Source organism: Macaca thibetana, chromosome 16, assembly GCF_024542745.1.
Source record: "Macaca thibetana thibetana isolate TM-01 chromosome 16, ASM2454274v1, whole genome shotgun sequence".
NCBI lineage: Eukaryota > Metazoa > Chordata > Mammalia > Primates > Cercopithecidae > Macaca > Macaca thibetana.
The window spans coordinates 34,326,460-34,350,241 of NC_065593.1; the positions used below are offsets into that span (position 1 = coordinate 34,326,460).

At 51.5% G+C, this 23,782-nt stretch overlaps 2 protein-coding genes across 3 annotated transcripts in view; both read left to right on the forward strand.

Annotated features, from left to right (window-relative positions):
* Positions 1–19,874, forward strand: part of TBX4 (T-box transcription factor 4) — a 32,428-nt gene extending 12,554 nt beyond the window's left edge. The window contains exons 4-9 of one of the 2 annotated variants that reach the window (XM_050764704.1): positions 779–898; positions 2,468–2,615; positions 13,548–13,700; positions 14,674–14,762; positions 14,884–15,113; positions 17,694–19,874. In XM_050764704.1, the coding sequence (XP_050620661.1) occupies positions 779–898; positions 2,468–2,615; positions 13,548–13,700; positions 14,674–14,762; positions 14,884–15,113; positions 17,694–18,313 (1,360 nt within the window). In that variant the 3' untranslated portion in view covers positions 18,314–19,874. The remainder of the gene's footprint in view (positions 1–778; positions 899–2,467; positions 2,616–13,547; positions 13,701–14,673; positions 14,763–14,883; positions 15,114–17,693) is intronic. The other variant, XM_050764705.1, reaches the window with a different exon arrangement.
* PTRH2 (peptidyl-tRNA hydrolase 2) overlaps positions 1–23,782 on the forward strand; it is a 1,137,200-nt gene that overhangs the window by 53,364 nt on the left and 1,060,054 nt on the right. The gene's annotated exons all lie outside the window — the stretch shown is intronic.

A 23,782-nucleotide genomic window follows, 5' to 3' on the forward strand; every position in this document is an offset into this window, starting at 1 on the left:
AGGCACAGAGAGGTTCAAGTAAGTTGCCTAAGGCTTGTCAATGGGGTCCAGGCTGTGACCATGGCAAGTGGTTTCAGAATCCCTGCCCTCTCTTATCCATGAGGCTCCTGGACCGACTTTCCCCTGATACTCAGGGTGCACAGGTCCGGGTGAGGTGTTCACAGGGAGAAATACCCCTGACAGATACACCGGAAGAACCCAAACCTAGCAGGGTTTTGGACGGCAGTCTCCTGTTTTCCCGCGAGCTGGTTTTAGGCCTAAAGGTTTCCACAGAGGCATGACCCAGAGGAGGCAGCCCATTATTTGTGGAAGTAGATGATGGGGGTTTCCGGCCCCCTATAATTGCACCCCAGAACTTCAGTTGTGTCTGGGCTGGCAAAGGACAGGAGGGAAATTAAGGCAGCAAGGTTGGCGTCAGAATCTGCTCCCACAATCCTGACTGGGGTCTCTGTGCTTCAGCTGCTTACAGGCACTAGCCCCAAGTCTTAGGGGATCATGGGGGAGGGGATAAGTGAATTTGGGAAATGGGGTAAACTCTCCTCCTAGACACAGACTGAGAGCTGCAGGGGCTCAGAGACAGCAGCCAGTGCCACCTTTTCCCTTTGCAGCGCGGGCAGAGGGGGAAGTGAGTTGCGCAGATCACACAGCTGTGACCAATGCTAGGATCGCTGGCCAAAAGGGCAGCACCTGTTAGTGGCCTTCTGCCCCCTTGCTCACTTTGTTCCACCTCTCCTGGTGCTCTGTCCACATGCTCCGCCTCACCCCTCGGCTCCCCCAGGAGGATGTTCCCCAGCTACAAGGTAAAAGTCACAGGCATGAACCCCAAAACCAAGTACATTTTGCTGATTGACATCGTCCCCGCCGATGACCATCGCTACAAGTTCTGTGACAACAAATGGTAAGTGGCCCCTCACCGCATGGCCCACCTTCCCTCAACTGCCCACTTGCCGCACGCCCCCACCTAGTGTTTTGTCTGGGGGATTTCTTAGCTACCTGAGTGACTGCCCAGGTCTGCAGGCTGGAGTTCACTGCCTGGAACTGGCCTTGCAGAGGCTGAGGTGGTCAGCGAATGTCTGCATGCCTGCTGCAGGTGGGGCTGGGGTTGGGCTGAAAACCAGCTGCATGTTTGGGAGTTGGTGGATTGCCAGGGTCTGTACTCTCCTTACGGCCATGGACAGTCAGGACTTGGTGACTATGCTGTCAGGTGACAGACAAATCATTAACACTGGCCAGATTTAGACTCTGTCAGTGCTTCACTGTGGGGAAGATGGAAGCAGTTCTCTTGGGGACTTTAAGAGCAGGGCCATTACCTGGTGTGTGGAGGCACTCTCCTGTTTCTTCATGTTCCCCTTGGCTTCAGGCCCCTCCAGCCATCCAGACAAAGTGAGGCTCCACCAGGGGGCTGGTGGATAGAAACCTTTGGCAAGGAGCTGGGAGACATAGAGAGGTGAAGGCACAAAACCAAAAGGGGCCAGGTAAATAAATGCTGGGCTACCTTTCATGAGGCCAACTCCTTAGTCCCTGACTGCCTGGGAGCTCAGAACAGCGCTCCAGGAGCGAGCAGCCAGCCAGGACACTGCGCTCCGTGGCAGGTGAGCCACAGAGCTGGAGAGATTGGACTGAGGAGGCAGGATTTGGTGGCCACGTCCTGGCAAGGGCCATGCTTCTGTTTCTTCTCCCTCTCTGGGCTAGAACTCAGAGCAGGCTCTGGCTGCCGGGAGAGCTACCAATGAAGTTCTTACCATTGTTTTGGGGACTAGCCATTTGAGAGTTGTCTAGGTCCTCTGAGAAGCTCCCTCTAAATAATATAATTTATAATGTGACAATCAGAATCATACGAGGTGTGGTGGCTCATGTCTGTAATCCCAGCTACTCTGGAGGCAGAGGCAGGAGGAAGACTTGAAGGTCAGGAGTTTGAGACCAGCCTGGGTAATATAGTAAGATCCCTGTCTCCATAAAAATTTTAAAAAGTTAACTGAGCATGGGTTCCACGCCTGTAGTCACAGGTACTTGGGAGGCTGAGGCAGAAGGATTGCTTGAGCCCAGGAATTGGAGGCTGCAGGGGGCTATGATCATACCACTAGCATGGGTGACAGAGTGGGAACCTGTCTCTTAAAAAGAAAAAAAGTTTTTAAAGTATAAGTGTAAATATACATAGGAGTGCCTAAAGCTCCTCACAATATTTTTGTGATTAGCCCCAGTCCTTCAATTAAATGATCCCATTTCCCTGTAACCTCCCTTTTTTTTCTACTGCAGTAAAATCAAGGAGATTCAGAACTGCTGTCTCCTCCTCAGCATTCTCTCCTCTGTCCCTCACTCCTACTCTGGAAGTACTAATTTGACAATATGGTGGGACCAGCAGCTATTTTTTTCTCTGGTCAATGGGGGTTTGCTCCAAGAGGGGACAGGGAATCTGGCCTCACCTGCCCCTGGAGTAATCGCCCGCTCTTATCTGCTCTGTTGGCAGGATGGTGGCAGGGAAGGCTGAGCCGGCCATGCCAGGAAGGCTGTATGTCCACCCGGATTCTCCTGCCACAGGGGCCCACTGGATGCGGCAGCTGGTCTCCTTCCAGAAGTTGAAGCTGACAAACAACCACCTGGACCCCTTTGGCCATGTAAGGATGGGGGCTGCCTGGCCTCGGGAGGCAAGTCTGGGGCAGTATTAGGGATGGGAAAGGCCAGGATGGGGACGGGGAGAATCCACTCCAGGATCCAGCTCCAGGCTTTGGCACTCACTGACCAGTTTAGGGAAGGAGCTCAAGCCTCTAAGGCGTGCAGAGAGCTGGACTTCCTTCCCCACCACTTACTGGCTGGGTAACTCTGGGCAATTGTTTCAGACTTTTTGAGCCTCACTTTCCTTGTCTAGAAAATGGAGATGACCATATGTACCTTTCATGGTTGTGAGACATAAATGAGAAGGTATACAGGAAGCACTTTGCACATAGGAGGTGCTAAATAAATGGCAGCTATGATGATAAAGGTGACCGGTCAGGTCTCAGCTTCAGTTCCCCAAAATCTTCCCTTGCTGGAACATAACACAAGAGGAGTAAGCCTTTTTGAGCAACAGTCACGGATGCATTCCGAAGCCCCTCTTTGGTATGTACCATCTGCCTGGCCTGACAGCCGCCTGCTCCTGGAAGGAAAGACCTTGCTCTGGCTCCCGTGTTAGCTCCTGCTGGGTTTGGCCTGGCCCTTACAGAAGAGTTCTGAAGCCCCAGGGATGCTGCTGACGCCCCATCCAGGCTGCCCAAGCTCATTCTTTCCCCATCTGGCCCTGGCAAGTCCACAAGAAAGAGATTTTTATGTGGAAATTTTTAGCTCTAGTGTGTGGCAAACAGAAGTCTGGGGACCTGGTACTATCCGCCAGGGCACAGGCCCCACCCCTCGAGACTGCCCATGGTTACTGCGGAAGTGCAGGGCAGGGGCAGTGCAGGCTTCGAGATGCAGGTGTGGCTGCTGAGGTTGCGAGGTGTGCAGGTATGTCCCGCTTTTACGCCCCAGCTTTGAAGCATAGTTCCTATGGAAAACTCCAACCATGTTTCTTTTCTGAGTGATGGGTATGTAACTGGCAACGAACTTCTAGTTTTAATTTCTCAGAATCTGTTCAGTTCTCTTCTGAGTCATTGGTGAGCTATAAACAAGCAGCTAGGAGAATGCTTAATTAACGCCGTCAACTCCCAACTTATCTGGTTTGTGAGTCCCTATACTGGGTTTCCCATACAGGGCGGGCAGACTTCCAGTGGGGAGGATCAGCCAAGTTCCCACCTCCCCGAGCCCCAGGGCATTTCAGCCTAGAGGCAGAGGGGCTTCCTGGGTCTCCCAGGGCACCATCCTGGTCAAGACTTTGTTCCCAGTCAACTCCTACCTAACTTCCTGTGCTTGGCCAGGCTTTGGCACCAGCCTCAAAGGATAGGGAGGGTCTCTGTGTTGGGAGGCTAGGGAACCTGGCCTATGACTGCACACACACACACAGACCCCATGGGGGGTGAATACAGAGCTTGGGGGGAGCTGCATCTTTGGGTGGCCATTTGTCCCTAGGGATCCAAGCCTGGAGAGGATCTTGGATGCGCCAGCTTGTTGTCAGGGCTACCAGCTGTGGGGATGTCTCAGAGGACTCCTCTTTTCTCCAACCTCTAGAAAGTGAGAGGGGAGAGGGTTAAGGGATGGAAAACTGGGCCTTCTATAGGAAGTGGGAGAGAGTGCACTGGCCTTCACAGCCTAGCAGTAGCTTTTCACAGCCTGGCTAACCTCTTCAGTGGCTCTCCCTGGGTCTATGAGTGGTTGGTGACAACCTGCATAGAGTCAGGGCCAGTGAGGCTGCTTGATGGGCTTGTGATGCTGGACGTGCCCCTGGCTACACCTGTCATGCCTGCCTGGGGCTTCCCTTGCTTTGGCCACAGGGATACTACCCACGGGAACTCAGCTTTCTCCCTGGATGAGTGGGACGCAGAGCATCTTCCTTCTCCCTTCATCCTCACACTTACCCATACTTGCAGTTTATTGGCTGCAACAGCCCTGTGGGTGTGGCAGGGCCCAGGTACCATCTTGGACCCAGGCCTTCTGCTTCCCGGTCCAGTGTCCTGGGCTTCTCCACTGCCTTTCCGTACCCAGGGCTCTTGCTGCGGTATCTTCACCAATTTAGAGCACCCTTGAAGAGGGAGCAGCCTCTGGCCATTCAGACAAGGGCTGTGGAGGGACATATCAGGGCACAGCAACCCATTTGGATATTGACTTTCTTCTGCCCCTTGGCCCGTGCCTGTGGGAGTGGTGAGCTCTCATTGAAGGGTGAAGGAGTCACCCTTCTTGGCTTCTCAGTGCAAGAGGCTGGGGAAAAGCCCATTGTATTGGGAATTGCCCTTCCATCTGCACAACCACTTCTACATTTTCAGCTTGCCCTGAAAGCTTCCAGGCCTCAAGGGACTTTCTCCAGCCACATGAGCTTGGACTTTTCCTAGGGATCCTCATGGTATCCCAGGAGCTTGAGCAGCTGCCTCCTATTGGCAGCCCTCACCCCCAACTCCTGCCCAAAGGGGTGGGCTCTCTCCTCGCGAAAGGGCAAGTTGAGAGCCCATGAGAGTGGCTGCAGTATCATCTTGGGGTCCAACAGGTAGACTCAGTGTCCTTCTAGCCTGGAGATCCCTGGGCCCAAGCCACCCCATTTCCTCATCCCCGGAGATGAGCAGGGTGGCTGAGAGCCCATGTGTCTGCTCGTGGGTGCATTAAGGCCTCAAAGAGCAGGAAGCCCTGACTGTCGGGGTCAGGGGTGTGGAACAGTCATTTTGGGATAATCCGGGTTTTCCTGTAATTCAAGATGCCCTTCTTCCATGAATGCTGCTCTCCTCTGAAGTCTGAGGACCTTAGGTTGAAGTCTTGGGCCCGGTAGCCTGTGGCAGATGGGGCCCTGGAACAGGAACCTCTCAGACCACATGGCCAGAACCTCCTAAAAGACAGGACTGAGCTCTGACTAGAACACTCCTTGTGGGTTTTTGTTGTGGGATTAGGAAAGCCTTCACAGCAGAAGCCCACAAGAAATTTTCCAGTCCGAACCTTGGAGGGCAGGTTCAGGAGGGCAGAGGGAGTCAGCTCCAGTCCCTCGGGTGGGCCAGGCAGGAGCAGAAAGGACCGTGGGGCTCGGGCTGGATGCGCTGCCTCCAGGTGGCCTGAATTCAGCTTTGCTTCTGCTGTTCTTCTGGCCACAGAAGCTGCCTGCCCACTGTTCCTTCCTGCCTGCCACTACTTCCCACACCCAGCAGGGTCCTGTGCCAGGCAACCATAAGATGGGAAGGGAAGCTGCTTCCCCCAGCTTTCTTCCTCTTCTCTTCTGAATAAGCTTCTAGAAATACCTGGGCTTCAGGAAGTTGGGGACGGCCTCACTGGGGCATAGGTGGGACCTGTATCCTGCAGCACCACGTGGAAATGGTGGCATGTGGGTATCCCAGATTGCTGAGGAGGGAGGGCCGGTTTATGATTTCTGACCCAGTGAGTCCAACTGTGGGAGGGGCTGCATTAGCCCCTGGGCTAGAGGTGAGGGACTGCAGTTCCTCAGTCACAAAGTAGCACTCGTTAGTCCCCACATAAATATGTGACTTCCTCCTCTAGCCACTGGGCTTCATAATCAGCATAGGCCTGACTGCCCCACCCTTAGCCCTGGGACTATCTTCCCACCCTCTTTGCCTAGGTAGCTACTCCTGAGCTGCGGGATCCAAGCTCAAATGCACCTTCTTCAGAGAGAAAGCTTGGGGTCCTCATTCTATGCTGTCAGAGCACTATGCAACTTTTCAAGCTAGTACTTGCCAAAGTTATAATTTTGTACCTATTTGCATCTTAAAATTTTATTTATGAATAGGAAGTACTTTCACAAGCTTTAAACATAAATCATTGAATAAATTAAAATGTCTACAATACGACATCTCTTTCTACTTGTTCCTGATCCACTGTTTGTTTCAACCCCCAGTACAGGCAACCACAGTTACTAATTTCCTTTCAGCATTTCTGTTTTGTTTTTGCACACAGACAGAATGTGTAATCTGGAATCCCCTCTTTTACACACAAAAGGTGGCATACTATGGAAACATTTTTTGCATCTTGCTCTGTAAACTTAATATCTCTTAGAGAATAGTGCATTCAGAGAGAGCTTCCTCATCCCTTTTGCAGCTGCACAGAATTATTATTATTTTAAATTTTTTTTGCGATGGAGTTTCGCTCTTGTTACCCAGGCTGGAGTGCAATGGTGCGCTCTTGGCTCACTGCGACCTTCACCTCCCGGGTTCAATCAATTCTCCTGCCTCAGTCTCCTGGATAGCTGGGATTACAGGTGCCTGCCACTACGCCCAGCTAATTTTTGTATTTTTCCTTTTTTAGTAGAGAAAGGGTTTCACCATGTTGATCAGACTAGTCTCAAACGCTTGACCTCAGGTGATCCGCCTGCCTCGGCCTCCCAAAGTGCTGGGATTGCAGGCATGTGCCACCGCGCCTGGCCTGCAGCTGCATAGAATTTTATCGAATGATTGTTTTAGAAATCATGTAGCCAGCTCTTATTGAAGGAATTAGATTTTTTTAATTCTTTGCTCTTCTGATTAAGCTTGTACATATGCCATTTTACACTGTGCCAAGTGTATCTGTGAGATAAATGGCCTGTTCAAAGGGTACGCGGATTTGTAACTTTGAAACTATCACCAAATTCCCCTCCATGGGAGCTGTACTGATGTATATATTTCCACCACTGACTATGGCCTTACCAATAAGGGTGGGAGAACAAACTTCTGGATTTCTGTCAGCTTGACAGGTGAAAAGTGGATATCAGTTTTAGCTTTAATTTGCATTTCCTTTATTATGAGTAAGGTTAAGCATCTTGTTTTAATAAATTTCCTCTCCTGTGAACTGCTGTTCTCATCCTTTGCTCATTTTTCTTGTAGGTTTTTGATATCAATTTCTAAGAACTCTTATAAATTAGGAGGATGTAGCTCTTATCCGTGATATGAGTTACACATGTCCAGGTTATCGTTTGTCGTTTGGTTTTGCCTGTAGTGATATTCCCACACCGATGCTTTTGATTGAATTGATCAATCTTTTCCTTCTGGATTTTGGATTTTGAGTTATTGAAAGCCCTAATCCCCTCTTTACTTATAAGGGACTTTTCTTCTAGTATTTTATGGATTTATTTTTACATTTAAACCATTGATCCTTTTGGAATTTATCCTGGCCTTGATTTGAGGTGTGAATCCAATTTTTTTTTTTTCTAGAGAGCTATCCAGTTGTCCCAGGATCACTAATTGAGTCGTCCACTTTCCTGCCCTGGTTGAGGTGCCTTATTTCTGAACACTAAATCCCCATATGAATGTGTGCCTGTTCACACGCCAGTCTTGTAACTGTTGAGACTGGATAATAGGTTTTAGTGTTTGGCAGGACTGGGCCTCCCTGATCTTCTTCAGAGTTTTCTTGGCTAGTCTTGTCTATTTTTTCACATAAACTTTAGAATAAGCTTGTAGTGTTAAAAAAAAAAAAAAAAAAAGGACTTTATTTGTATTTTTATTGGATGTGCTTTAAATTATAAATTTACTTAGAGAAGACTGATAGGAATCCTTTTCTATTTGCTGAAGGGTTTTCTGGTCCTTCAAGCGTATTCAGGTTTCCTTGAAGTGACCCTGCACGTTTCTCGTTAGGTGTGTCACCTGATTTGTTACCATGATAAATGCAGCCTTTCTTTCACTACATTTTCTCACTGCTTATTTCTGCTCAATTTTGGGGTTACTATGTGACTTCACCACCAGATAGCAAACCATGAGGTTTCCAATCACTGTGACATCCTAGTGCCTAACCATCGTGTCTGGCAAGCCAGTGGGTGCTGGTGGATGGTAAGTGCATGAGAAACTCCTGAAGGAGGTGGTAGTTAGACAGCAAAGCCACTTCCCCTGCCAAAGCTTATGCTGGATGCCCCCCACAAAGCTTATGATGCAAATTTGCCAGTGGGGACCCAGAGCTATTTATCTCCCTCTTTCCTCCTTTCCTTCCACATTTGCTGATCCCCGACAATGTGCCGAGCCCTGAGCTCCAGATCAGGTCCCACCCTCCCCAGCCAGGTTGAGGTATGAACTCAGGCTTGGAAACTAGTACCAATTCTGGCTGTGCCTGAAACTGGCTGTCTGATGCTGGGCAAATGCCTGTGCCTCCCTGACCCTCAGTCCCTCACCCGTTAAAATAAGGGCAATAATAATTAATGCCTACTTTATATGGATAATGTAAAGACTAAGTTTATGGTGCATGTAAATGACTTAGCACAAGGCCTGGCACACAGGCTATGCTCAGTAAGTGCCAGCCGTGATTGCTGTTGCTGTGGCAGAGGGCAGGAAGGTTTGGAGGCCCCATGGTACCACCCTAGTGTTGCTCCCCGGGCGTGAGGCCTGAGGTTCCTCTGGCCAAGGCCTCTGGAGTGGGCTGATGGGCTCCCTGATTTCGTTCTAGTTTGAATTTTCCTTGGACGCACCTCTTATCATTCTGGTCTTAGTTTTCTTTCTTTTCTTCTTTGGTGTTTAAGCTGAGATCCTGTCACTGTCCTAACCTCTTGATAGGGCTGGGGAGGATCAGAAGGATGATGGAGAAGGTAGTCATAGAAAGTAAAATTATGATACAGGGTAAATCTGGTTTTAGTATCTGACAAAATGGACATTAGCCACACTGTTGAGGGGCTAGCATCCACATAATGTGTGTTCTGTGATGGACAGTAGGGCCTGCTGACCCAAGTCCTTTACAGTGTTTAATTGGCACCTTCTCATGCACTCTGAGCTTGTTTAGAGTGGTGTGTGCTCTCTCACAGGCCATCTGGATCCTGCTGCAGACTGTGTCTCCAACCAGCTGTGTGTTCCTGGGCGAGTCACGTCTCCACTACCAGCATTCTGTTCCTCATCTGTAAAATTAGAGAGCTGGACACGAATGATCTCAATGGCCTGCCTCTCCATGCCCTAATGTTCTATGATTCCAATGTAGATAGATCTGGGCTTTATTGGCCAAGCACGCTATGGCGATCTCTTGAGGAGAGGGATGTTTGGCGCAATTGCAGTTGTTAAAATAGAACAGGCTTCTGAATAGTGGCCAGAACATAATGAATCCCATTTCTGTGAAATGATGATGATGACGGAACCAGTCATGTAGTGGGGTTGTTGACGTGGCTGGCCCATTTGGCCCCATATCCTCTGCAGCAAATATAAATGTGAAACTCTGGCAAAGTAGTTTAATGTGGCGCCTGAGGAACTTCCGAGCAAAGCCAGGTGTGTGAGTCACTGAGTTGGTTTCACATTCTCCCGGCTGATGGGACTAAGGCTCGAGTTTATACTTGCCTTGGCTCAATGGGTGGGACTTTTTTCCAGATACTTGTCGAGGTTCTAGACTGTCGGAGTCAGGAGGGGTTTTTGGGACCACTTAGTCAAAGTCCCCACTTTATAGATGGGGACCCCAATGGTTGGAGAAGGAGAAGAGCTTGCTCAGGACTTGACGCTGGTGAACAGAGATCATGAAGGCGTCTGCACCCTTCTTGACTTCTCTGTGACTGGGGTTACCCTCACCTAGTGGCTCCCACCTGCCCCTGTAGGACTGGCAGCTTCCCTCTGCAGGTTTCCCTGTGAGCCTGGTTGGTTCCCTGCCTCGGAAGGTGTGTTGGGCAGTCTCTCCACCTTAGTCATCAGGGACTTTGTCTGATGGGCTAAGGAGTTTGGCCTTTATTCCAAGGGTCAAGCGGGAACAATCAAAGGTGGATTGTGGATATAAGGCATTTATTGAGCCCTATATACTGGCAGCAGTCGTAGGAGGGGATGTGGGGGGAAGAGGAGGAAATACAAAAGGCTCTGCTCTTAAGCAATGCACATCTTCCTGAATTTCCCAGAAGATTGTGAGCAGAGGAGTGAACTGATGGGATGTGTTGCAGGATGAAATGAAGAGAAAGTACACGGAAGTAGGGGGAGGCTGTCCCCGCAGCCCAGCCAGAGATGGTGGGGCCTGAAGCAGAGGTATGCAAAGGGAATGGAGGGGCTTTTGTTTTATAGATAGAGTCACAGGAATCAGTCACTGAGTGCACCTGGAGGTGGATGACAGTGAGGAGAAAGGGAGTTGATGATGATACCCAGTGCTTTGATCAGCCCACGACTGCTCATGACTGTCCAGGTGTCACAGGAGCAGGGAGGCTGCTGCCACGTGTCCTAGTGTCCTGCACAACCTTCATGAGGTGCTGGTGCCTATGGCTCTATCCTGGGTTCTCTCAGTCCAGTTTCTGTTCTTCCTTTGTGCTGCCACCTTTGGAGGGCGAGAGTGACTGGGAGAGGCCTTCATGCCAAGGAGCTGGAACATAGAGCTCATGGGAGATCGCCTCTGTGCATGTTTCATTTCCACTTTTGACCTGGAAAATGCCTTAGAGATGATCTCGTCTTTAGTGAGCAAGCAAAGACCAGAGAGGAGGGGACTTGCCCACGTTCCCATGGAGGGTTTGTGGCCGTGGCCCAGATCTTCCCACTCTCAAACCCGACCTTGCCCTCACTAGATCCTGTCTGGGGGCAAAGGAGCCTGGAGGTACAAAAGGATAAAAGGTATGGCCCTTTCTCCTGAGGAGTTTAGAGTGTAACTGAAGGGAAAGGAAGCCACTAGGATGCAGAATGACAGCCAGGTAGATAACGCATGAGAAGCAAGTTTCAGAACTGGGTGTTCAGAGCAGGCCCTTGGACCTGAGCCTTCCTGGAAGAGGTGGGCCTTCCTAGAAGAGACGTTAGGCCCAGAAGGTGAGAAGAAAATGTGAAAGGAAGATCAAGACAGCAGAGGGACCTGCATGTGCAAAGGTGCTCAGGTAGAAACTGGGCATTCCTGGAGCCATCGGGCCACCTCCCAAGTATTCCATTGCTGGATCTTCTGGGAACGTGGGTCCTTTGTGGGTGCCTGCAGCTCTGTGAATAGTGCAGGGTGATGGAGTCACCTAAAGGGGCTGGGAGGTGTTTTCCAGGCCCAGTTCCTCTCACCACAGGAGCATCCCCAGCGTCCTGGAAAGGGACAAATAGCAAGGCCTCTCTAAGCGGGACCTGTGTCCTGTAGCCTCACTCTGAGTTCCTCATCTGGCAGGCCCCCAGTTGGGCGGCAGGTCCCCAGCTGCAGGACCTGCTTTGGGGTTTGGGGAGTTACGTACTCGCCTTGTGAGGGTCCAGAGGTTTGTCACTGAGGGCTGGTGGGGGAGTGGCCAGTGCAGAAGGCAGAAAGTGCGGTTCCTGCTGGATGGAGTCACCCAGCTCAACCGAGGAGCCCAGGGAAGGCCGGCACCCACAAGCCAGGTCCTGGCCCACCCGTTCCTCAGTTGAGCTGGCTCTCTAAGTTATCCCGGTGCCCCAGGGCACGATGAGAGCAGAGTCTTCCCAGACTAAGACTTTGACCAAGACTTGCCATGGAAGAGCCTGACTCTGGCCTTTCTCGTGGCACTCTGATCACTAACGGGTTAAACCTTTCATTAAGCGTCAGCACCAGGCCCCATCCCTGGAAACCTAGAAGGGCGGCAGCCCAACCACCAACCCAAGGAAAGGGCACTCCCAGCTACAGAGAAGGGAGCTCAGAGGGGAAGAGGACCCGAGGGCCCGCCTGGCCCGGCCAGGACAGAAACCAAAGGGTTAACAGAAGCCGCAGGGCTGATAAAATGCCCCAAATTCCTGGTCCTGCCTTCAATGGGGAGGGCGTCTGGCAAATGTCAACGATAAAAAATACATTTTAATGGCACATGATGCAGCTGCTACCGTGGGGCGCAGCCAAATGAAGCAGGTTTGGAGCAGCAACTACTGTGAGCGGCCCCAGGGGCTCTGGCGGCCGCGCCTCCAGGGCGCTTTGCTAAGCTTTGTCCAGCTACGGCAACCCACCTCCCCCAGCCCATGGCATCCTCAAGGGCCCTTGGGATTGGGGGCCTCTTGCCTTCTATGGCATTATTTTAGGAACTGTGCCGTCTCCTACCTTGGCACCTTGAACACTTGAAGAGCTTCCCTGAGGGCTGGGAGTGGCCTTGGGCAGGTCTGAAGGCAGGATACATTTGGGTCTCCCCAGCACATCCTCAGCCAGCCTCTGTGAACATTGAGAAATACATGAACAAGGCTAGGCACGGTGGCTCACGCCTGTAATCCCAGCACTTTCGGAGGCCGAGGTGGGCGGATACCTGAGGTCAGGAGTTCGAGACCAGCCTGGCCAACATGGTGAAACCCTCTCTCTACTACAAATATAAAAAATTAGCTGGGAATGGTGGAGCACGCCTGTAATTTCAGCTACTTGGGAGGCTGAGGTATGAGAATCGCTTGACCCCAGGAGGTGGAGGTTGCAGTGAGCCGAGATTGCGGTACTGCAGTCCAGCCTGGGCAACAAGAGTGAGATTCTGTTAGAAAAAAAAAAAAAAAGAAAAAAAAGAAGAAAAGAAAAGAAAGAACAAATGAGCAATGTAACAGAAAAAAGTTACAGTGGGACACTTTCCTCAGCTTCCTCCCTCTCCCTCATCCTGCAAAACCCAAGTATTTCTAGAAGAGGCAGGTCACGTGTAAGAAGGGTATTGAGAAGAGGTGAGGCTGGAGGGGGACCCCTGAGGGGAGGTTACATGTTATGATCCCATTTACAAATGTGGAAACTGAGGCACAGAGAAGCCCAGTGACTTGTCTGAGATCAAACAGTGAGTCGGTGGCACCCTGGACTTTTGCTGACAGCTCAGAATTCCACCTGCTACACTGTGCTGAGTTCACAGTGGGCTTTTACACTGTTAAGGGCTTACTCGAGTTCTCCATTACCACAGTGAATCAATTGGTCACATCAGGGAGGGCCTGGGGCTGGGCGTTAGTGCTGGTGCAGAGAGGCTAAGTGGGGCCGGGGTGGAGAGAGTATGGGGCCCAGGGGCTTGGTTCTTCACTTGGGAGCTCCAGTCCTGGTCCGCAGGCCCTGGATCCTGTGCTTTGAGGAGAATGAGAAAAACCAGGCCAGGGCCAGATGAATGAGGTCAAGGGCCTGGGGTTTGCGGATGGGGCCCTGGAGCTCAGCATGAGATCCTTCTCTTCCAGATCATCCTCAACTCCATGCACAAGTACCAGCCGCGGCTCCACATCGTTAAGGCTGATGAGAACAACGCTTTCGGCTCCAAAAACACCGCTTTCTGCACCCACGTGTTCCCAGAGACCTCCTTCATCTCTGTGACCTCCTACCAGAATCACAAGGTACAGCCACTGCCCCACAGACCCCGCTTAAAACCATCCCGCATTCCTTCCACCACGCAGAGAGGCAGAGTATGAAGCCAGAGTCCCAGCAGGGCTTGGGCAGGCCTAGTGCAGGGCCCTCAGAAGCCTAGAGTCCCTCAGAACTGTGAGCAAATCGAATGATGAACAGAAAAGGACCCTAGACACGTCCATCTCCAGCGCAGAGGAATTACAGTCTCTGTGTTTTGCGGAATGGAGAAAATTGGCAACTGTAAAAACCAGGAGCTTGGAGCCTGCCTTGTGGTTTGAGCGTTGGACCCTTTCATTCCACAATCTTCTTTCTCTTGGTTCATCTCCTGGTGCCTTCAGAGAGAGGGGTAGGGAATGGGGAGAGGAGCCCTGGGGTGCTGTCAGCTGGGGTGTGGAAGCAGAGCCTGAGCAGAGGCACTTCCCAGGCTGTGGTCGGCCACCTCCCACCCTGGTTACTGCCCTGCCCAGCCCAGCCACCCCCACTGTGTCCCAGTCACTGACAGCCGTGCTCTGCCACCCATCTGCTTTCCACAGTATGCACACGGGGACTGGCAGGTGGGCAGGGGTCACTGGGGAAGGGCCGTGGCTGTGGTGGATTTTAGGCAGAAGAGTGACAGAGTGGGAATTGCATCTAGAACGGTCACTCAGAGCCTGATGTGGTAGTTGCATAGACTCAGGCGGCAGGCCTGGGATGCTCACTGGGAAGCTGTTACAGGTCCCCAGGAGAGACCCATGGGGACAGAAGCCCGGCAGTGCAGAGGGCTGGGCAGCAGCAGAAAGAATCGGAGGGTGGAGAGCAAGGAGAAGGGATCAGAGCCAGGAACAAACCAGGTGGGAATGGCAAGGCCCACTTCCCCAGACCTGCCCTAGCTCTGACTTTGCCTGGGGTTGGGGAGGAGGGAGGGCCAGAGGTCAGCCCAGTCTCACCCTCCTCCCGGCGACCCTGTGTGTCTTCCCCCTACAGATCACCCAGCTGAAAATTGAGAACAACCCTTTTGCCAAGGGATTCCGGGGCAGTGATGACAGTGACCTGCGTGTGGCCCGGCTGCAGAGGTGGGGCCGCGCGGCCCGGGGCGTGGGGCGGGCAGAAGGGATTCAGGCACGTGGCCTCCGTGACCCTCAGTGCATCTTCACTCTCTTCCTGTCTCTCCTCCTGTCCTCCCCACCCCTTCAGCAAAGAATACCCTGTGATTTCCAAAAGCATCATGAGGCAGAGGCTAATCTCCCCCCAACTCTCGGCCACACCAGATGTGGGCCCCCTGCTCGGCACCCACCAGGCGCTCCAGCACTACCAGCACGAGAACGGTGCTCACTCGCAGCTCGCGGAGCCGCAGGACCTGCCCCTCAGCACCTTTCCTGCCCAGAGGGACTCAAGCCTCTTCTATCACTGCCTGAAAAGACGAGGTAGTGCTCTCCTGGTCTAGAAGCCCTAGGGGGTCAGAGAAGGGGTGAGGTTCTCCCCGACACCACTCTGCAGCCCCCTGACCCCCCAAAACACACACACGCATCTGGTGCTTGTGTGGCCTGGGAGAGTGGGCCTGAAGGGTTAGGGATCACAGCTGGGCGCAGGGCCATCTTTTCCAGTGCAGGGATGCTGGTTCTCGTCTTTAATGCTGCCTTTGGAACTCTCACAGACAGCTTGTAGCCCTGGCGTCCCCAGATGCCTTTCCAAGTGTTGCTTTGCAGTCACTGCTCTGAGAGCCTCATGGGGTGAGCTGGGCTCTGCCTGGAAGTGCAGGAAGAGGCTGACACTTCCCAGTCCAGAGGTTTTGGGATTGGAGCTGTTATTTGTCAAAGCAACCTCAATTCCAGAACAGGGAGGACTTGGTGTCTCACGTGCAGGGCCTTCCGTCCGATCATTCCTTCCAGGATCTGCAGTGGCTGCTTGAGAGTTGAGATGAGCTATTGTGGATGTAGATGGGAGCTGGGAAGACAAGCCACAGCACCCTCTGTGCCAGGTCTCTTCGTAAAGAGGAGGAACCCGGAGCTAGGCACCATCACGTCTGTGCTCTGTGCCAGGTTTTGATTCCTCCATGGATAGAATTGCGATGATTCATGTTACTCCGCCAGAAGACCTCACGGGGCCGCTGAAATTCCCTTCAGAATGAGCCTGGGGACTTTTGCTTGCCATCCAGAATGTTCCCTCAGCCCTGCTCCTAGGGACTAGCCTGGCAGAGCTCCGAGATCCCCTGCATAAGTCTCATTAGAACTCAGTGACCTAGACCACGGGTCGTCAAACTGTGGCCTTCGGACCTAACCCAGCCTGCTACCTGTACAAAATAGTTTTTACATTTCAAAACAATTGAAAAAATTCAAAAGGAGAATATTTCATGAAATGTGAGCGTCATGTGATATTAAAGTTTTAGTGTCCATAACATTTTACTGGAACACAGCCATACTCATTTACTTACGGGTTGTCTATGGCTGCTTTCATGGGACAACAGCAGAGTTTCGTAGTTGCAACAGATACCCTATGGCCCACAAAGCCTAAGATATTTACTATCTGGCCCTTTGCAGAAAAAGTTTGCCAACTCCTGACCTAGAGTGAGTAGGCCACCTGCCAGGATCAAGAGCTTAGCGCAGGGAGAAGAGAGGGATTTGGAGAGATGACAGAGAATCAGGCTGAGTGAGGGGCAAAGGAGAGAGCTGGGCCAGGGAGAGGAGCAGGTCTCCCTGGAAAGGGCAGATGCCACGAGCAGGGGCGGAGGAGAGAGGTGAGCACAGGCCTTCACACCCACTCAGCCCCTCTGCTTCCAGCCCTGTGTGTGCACAGAGAGCTCCCAGAATGAATGCCTGGAGAAAACAAGAGGAGGGAGGCCAAGATGAGCCATGGATGGGTGGGGTTTGTGGTTTGTTTTTTTTTTTTTTTTTTTTGAGATGGAGTCTCGCACTGTCTCCCAGGCTGGAGTGTAATGGTGCAATCTGGGCTCACTGCAACCTCTGCCTCCCGAATTCAAGCCATTCTTCTGCCTCAGCCTCCCCAGTAGCTGGGATTACAGGTGCATGCCACCACGCCCAGCTAAGTTTTGTATTTTTAGTAGAGATGGGGTTTCACCATGTTGGTCAGGCTGTCTTAAACTCCTGACCTCAAGTGATCCGCCCACCTTGGCCTCCCAGAGTGCTGGAATTACAGTTGTGAGCCACCGCACCCAGCCCAGATGAGTGTTCTTAAATTGGCTCAGTGGGCTGCTCCCCAAACCCTCAGGCCTGGGTCAGCCCTGGATCCCAGGGGAGGGCGCGCCACTCCAGATAGTTAGACCCTCCTGGTGGAGGATGTCGAAAGGCACATACATGATTTGTGGCATCTGATGTCGTCTTCCTCCAGAGTATCTGCTTAGCCTGAAAAGTATGTCACCTTTTTCACTTATTATCAGTTCTATTTCTTAATTTTGTAGACACTGTTATGTTGGAATCTGTGTAGTAAAAATCCGATGGCTCTTCTTTAAACATATGTGAGGTTAGTTCCACTTCTAAAAACAACAGAAACACGCCTGCAAGCGGCTTTGGCTCCCTGAGGTCTTCCTGGGAGCTGAGGATGGAGGCAGGAACCTCATAGCCTTAATTTTCTGGCTCCTTCAGACAGATGTGGCCTCTGGGCCTGGGCTGGCCTGGCAAGGGCCTCCCCTTTCCTTGGCCAGGGCAGGCCTAGCCTGAGAATGCCACTGCACACCAAGTCCTCTTACTCTCTCAAGAGTCAGGCTGGCGAAGGATCAAAGCCAAGTGCTGCCTGGCTAAACCCGGCCCTCAGTGTCCGGTGATGTGGTGTCCCCCGTGGCCTCTGAGTAGGGTCCGTAATCTGACCACTTCTTGGCGGCTGCCACCCTATAAAAGCTGTGGCTGATTGAAATGGCTCTGGGAGTGCCATGGCAACATGGGGAGGGCGGGCGCGGAGGGAAAAGGACAGGCTGTCCCAGCATCCAGCAGGGCGCCCTGGGGCCTGGGCTGGTGGAAATGGTTCTTCCTGAGTGTTACTTTGTCTTTCAGCAGATGGTGCCCGACACCTGGACTTACCCTGCAAGCGATCCTATCTGGAAGCCCCCTCTTCGGTGGGGGAGGATCACTATTTCCGTTCTCCCCCTCCCTACGACCAGCAGATGCTGAGCCCCTCCTACTGCAGTGAGGTGACCCCCAGAGAAGCCTGTATGTACTCAGGTTCAGGGCCTGAGATTGCCGGGGTGTCTGGGGTGGATGACCTGCCCCCACCTCCGCTGAGCTGTAACATGTGGACTTCAGTGTCGCCGTACACCAGCTATAGCGTGCAGACGATGGAGACTGTGCCATACCAGCCCTTCCCCACCCACTTCACCGCCACCACCATGATGCCGCGGCTGCCCACCCTCTCCGCTCAGAGCTCTCAGCCACCAGGAAACGCCCACTTCAGCGTCTACAATCAGCTCTCCCAGTCTCAGGTCCGAGAGCGGGGGCCCAGCGCCTCATTTGCAAGAGAGCGTGGCCTTCCCCCAGGATGTGAGAGGAAGCCACCCTCACCACATCTAAATGCTGCCAATGAGTTTCTCTACTCTCAAACCTTCTCCTTGTCCCGAGAGTCTTCCTTACAGTACCATTCAGGAATGGGGACTGTGGAGAACTGGACTGATGGATGACTCTCACGTCTCCTCCACAGCCCCGGGACCGTGTTGCTCCAGTATTAACCTCTGTGGGTGGCCTGCACTACCAAGAAACACAGGAAGGTATTCCAGAGGGAGTGTGTGTGTGTGTGTGTGTGTGTGTGTCTGCACGCGAGCACGTATGTATTTGGAGAGCATCCATCTTCTGACATACAACTGAGGTCATGACAAGGAAAAAAAACCACCACATTTATCTAAGAAGTGATTTTGGCTGCAGGACCTGGGTCCATTGTTATCTGACATCTCTTGACATGCCCGTGGGTGGGATGGGAGTGGAGGGTTCTCATGAGTTATTGGAAGGGTTTTATAATTGTTGATTTACTCAGGGGCCAGGTGGGGAGGTCTGTCCCATGGGGAAAGATTCTCATTGCTGGGGTAGGAAGATTCTTGCTGCTGGGGTGTGACGGCTCTGTGCACGCCTTAGAGTTCCTGGCCTTCTATTTGCAAGGGGAGAGGAGAATCTGGTTTTGGTAGCAGGAGGCCCATTCCTTGGGCTTCTGGAGAGTCTGTAAGACTGCCTGAGAGGTGGGCTCAGCTCAGCCACAACATGTACTTTGATAGTACAGCTGGCTGCTCAGTTAGTGGCCTAGACATTGATGACTGGAACTCTGAGGTCTGAGGGATGACATTCGGAAAGGGTCATGTGCTAAATGTCACCTGAGGGGTATTTTTAAAGGTTTTTTTTTTTTTCCTTCAAGAGAAGGGAAAATGCAACCAGTAGCATCTCTGTCATCATGCAGGTTTTGTAGTAGAGAGCCCTTCCCCCTAGGTCCCCAACATACAGTCTCTCACTCTGGTGTGCGGAGAGTCGGCCTCCCAGGCATCATCCCATCTGCATCCTATGACGGGCAATTATGAAACACGCCTCAGCTGGCATCATCCCCGGGAAGCCACACTGCAGCTGATGTCTGGCATCTCCAGGGCCTGTTCCGCTCGCAGAAAATCTACGCTTCTGGAGCGAGAAAGCCCAACAGAAATAAAGATAGTTGAGAAAAATTCATTTCTTCCAGTAAACTCAGCCGGTGAGCTCAGAGGAGCAAAGAGAATTCTCCAGTGTGGCATTCACACAGTCCTCAGCCCTGCGTTTTAGCATTGAACACCACCAGGCCATCAATGTGGCTGGGGTGAACTCTCCATCAAACTTGGGAAATCACTAAACTTTGCATGCTGAATAGCTATTTATATATTATATAAATAAATAAATATATTATATATATATCTCTCTCACAAATGCAGGCCACATGTCAAATTCAGCTTTGCTTTTTACAAATGAATGAACTTAATAAAAATAAACATTGGAGGAGGTATTTGGAAAGACATCTATTTAAATTTTTATTACATGTTTGATATTAAAAACTAAGAATGGTTTAGATAAAACATATAAATAAATATATATATAAACACACACACACTACAGATAAAGCTTTTTTAGAAAACACATTAGCTAACAGGTGATATGGAACTTCAAGTGTTTTGTTATATAGCATGGACGTTTTATTTTGCATATCGGAACATAAAGCCATTTTACAACTGTGAAGTGTGTGGATGCTCTTTATTACTGACTTGTCATTTCTTGGTTCTGCAATGGCCTCTGCCTCTTTTTTGCTGGTATTTTTTTTTCTCAAGTGTCAGGTGAGGCCTTCAGTGCCTCTGAACATTTGTACCGTGGAGCCCCTGAGCTCAGAGTGAAGTCACTTAGGACCAACAGAGCAATTGTACCTTTGATCTCATGCTACTCCCTGGGTTATGAATCTGGATTCCAGGGTCCACAAAGACCCCAGAAGGGCAGGGCAGGCAGTAGAGCAAGAATCTGTCTCCTTTCAGCAGTGACCACATAAGCTGGCCATTTGAGGGAAGTGGTCTCATAAGTAGGGAATTCCTGGTGGGATTTATGCAGCTGCTTCAGAAAAGGAACTGAAGAGCAGGCTCGAGTCAGCGCCAGGGGCTTCCTGGAGCAGTCAGGGGCATGAGCTCATCACCACCGTCACCCCAGAGACGGTGAGTCAAGGCCTGGCAAAGTACCCATTCGCCCGCACCTTGGCCAGGTCTCTGAAGCTCGGCCACAAAATGGAGAGAGGAAAAAAGAGGTGAAATCCAGCCCAGGTTTACCCTAGATTCGAAGAGGCAGGCATAGGAAGGTGCTGCTGGCTCTCCCTCCTTATGACCTTGCCACCTGCCGTGCCCCTCATGGCTCCTTCCCCAAAGCTGCTTACCTGCATCCACCATCTCCACTGCAGGCTGGTCTGGGAACCCAGGAAAAGAGAAGTCAAGGGAGGTGTGCCCTTGAATCCTTGCCCTGTCAGGACTGAGATGAGATTTCCTGCTGGGTAAAGAGTCAACCTTGTCTCCTGTTTCCCCAGAGTCCTTTTGTGGCTCTAGGCTGCTCTCTGGCTGGACTTCCTCCTGCAGAAGAGGAAGCCAAGCTCCATCCTCCCTTGGCTGTTGGCGCACACCTTGGGCTTCTTGGTCATGGAGAAAGATGTTAACTGAGCTTGGCTCAGGGGACAGGGAAGGGGGGAATCTTCCTAACTCCCACCTGCTGTGCTCTTTTCTTTCTGGCTGAACACAGCACATCTGGGACACTCCACACCTTCTAGAGCCCAGGCAGAGGGCTGGGGGCAATGCGGATGTTCCCAGGTTCTCTCCAAACACATGGTTGGCTGAGTCTGACATGAAGAAAGCCACTTCTTAAAGGAGTATTTTGCCTCGAGGCAGCCCACGGCTTCCTGCCAGCTTGCTGGGAAGCGTGAGGTCCCTGGGCTTCCCCACCTGGGCATGGCCAGAGTCGGGCCTGCAGTGGGATTTGTGAAACTTTCCTGCCCCTCTGAATCAACAGCTCAATAAAAAGGGGGCACATGGGATATCCTGAAACAAAGGGCACCATTCAGGAGCGCCAACAGGTCATACATCATCGGCCAGAAACCTGCCACATGAAAAGGGTCTGCTTCTGCTGTGCCCTGCCTGGGAAGGGGACAAAAGCCAATTAACATTCAGCTGCATGTCCATGGGAAGGCAGCCTTGGGGGCTGTGCTCTCCAGCCCAGGGCCAGGCCCCTGGGGGGAAGCTGGGGCAGGCCTCTCAGCAGAACTCAGCCACCGACAGTTGGCCCTCAACCGCAGAAGAGCCTGGAATAACAAAAGGGAGAAGGGAAAGAGAAGCTGGGTCAGACTGACAAATTGTTAAAAAACCAAACCAACTTCCAGCCTTGGCTGGGCCTCAGGGGGTCAAGAGGCCTCGCCTCGCCCCACTAATGGAGCCTGCTGGAGGAGTAGCAGCCCAGCCTCGCAGTGTCTTATCTTACAACATAAAATTAAAACCCACTTAAAAGGCCGGAGGGCATGTTAACATTCCCCCTGCTGTCTAATTGAAGTAGTTCCCAGCGCAAAGGATTTCACTTGAAAGATGCCTCACTCCCAGCCCGGGTCTCCAGCTCAGCCGGCAGGGGAAGCGGGTGGGGCGAGGGGAGCGACTGCTTGCTTGCCACCCCCACCCAGGCGGCAGGTGGCGACAGCAAAGGTTAGAACAGGCTGGGTTGTTTTGTATTTTTAAAAAAATTTACAAATTCATTAGCAGCTATGTCAGCAGAGGCCACACTCCTGACAAGAAGACCTGGTAATGATTCAAACGTGGTGAGCCCTGCAGTGAAACCTGACTGTTCCTGCAGCCAAGAGATTTCCATGCCGTCCCCCCCCCGCAAGCCCTCTCTCCCCCCACCAAATCTATGACAGGTCTCCAAGGCATACGGAACCAATCAGGGACATCCTGTCAAGGTGATGAACTTGCACTGGCCATCCCGAGTAATGGGAACCAGTCAGCCTGAAGCCGGGCTGGACTGAAAGCCAAGGTGACAGCTATTAAGCAATTGTGCGCCGAACAAAATGGCAAAGGGGCCGGGTAATCAATTCAATTTCAATGGGCGACCCGAGCAACCACAGCGGCTGTCGCAGCTGATTAGGGAGCGCCGGGCTGGAGCTTTCAATGCGAGCCCATCACAGATCAGAAACAGGCCTGGGATGAAAAGGGAAAGAACCGTCTCCCGAGAAGCAGGCGATGAAGGACTCTGTTTTATGTGACTGTGTTCTTCCTCCTCTCCTTGAAGAAAGAGGAGAAAAAAAAGCAAGCAGTTTGGAGATTAGATAGTTTTCTTTTCAGCCATTTATCATTATGAAGGAAAGTAGACAGCACAGGGGCAGAAGAATCTCCAGTGGGATTTCTGCGAAGTCTCACTCGGAAAGGCCAGGTTTACATGATGCAGCTCAAACAGCCTGCTTATCACCGCAGCCTGACGGGGTCTGCAGAGCATCGAGGGTTCCTCTTCTGTAACAAGGGTGAACAGGCCCCAGTGCCCCAAGGAGTGCAGAAATTCTCCTGCAGAAACCCCAAACCAGCACACTGCATCATTTATGAGAGTTAAAGCCTGAGTCAGAATAATGGGGAGAGGAGGAAAAATGGGAAAGGAAAAGATGAGGGGATTGTGCACGGTCCCTGCAGGGGAAGTCCCAGTGGTGGCCGCCCATTTCTCCCTGGCCCAGGTCGGGGCATCAGAGGTCCCTGCTGTGTCTGCTGGCCTGTCAGCACTGGTCCCAGTCTGATGGCAGGCCCTGGCAGCCTGCTTGAGCATTCTAGGCTTGTGTTTGGTTGTTCTGTGCAAGGGTTTTAGGGTGCAGAGAAAGGGGCACCCACAGGCATAGAAGCCAAGAGAGAGAGGCCAGCCATGGGGATGTGGAGGGGATGGAAGATGGCTGAGAACAGATGGCAAGGGATGCAGAACCAGGAGGAAAAGGGCCATTTTGGAGTCAAGGGTGGATCCAAACCTCTGAGGCAGGAAGGCTCAGGGCTGGGACTGGGCAGGTGGTGAGGGAGGAAGGCTGACCACCTCCTCTTTGGAAAACTAGAGCAATGGGTGCATATTCAGATAATTCTTAGAAGAATTGCAAATAGAGAATTAATCTCACTAGTCATCTAAAATGCAAATTGAAGTGATAACATGCCACTTTGATCTACCAGATTAGTAAACATTTAAGAAAAAGTATTGGGAGCCTCTCTCAGTCATTGCTAGTGGGAGTACAGATTGATATGGTTTTTCTGGAAAGAGCAATTTGGTAGCATGGACAAAGACTCTAAAAGTGTTCATATCCTAAAGAAAATAACCAGAAATGTGGGCATAGTTTACTACTGTATGATACTCATTGTGGTTTTACTTTTCAATAGCCCCAAACTGGCTGAAAGTAAATTGGTAAATTATGAGATACTCACATTCTGGAATATGATGCTGTCATTGAAATCATGTTTACAAAGGGCCCTTAATGATATGAGACTTGATTTAAAACTAAGTGAAAAAAGAGGATCCTAATGTAGAGTACAATTTCAAGAACATTTGAAGTGAAAACAAAAAGATTGGTGTGTAGCCAAACTATAGATCATTAAATAGCAGGGAACAAGGGG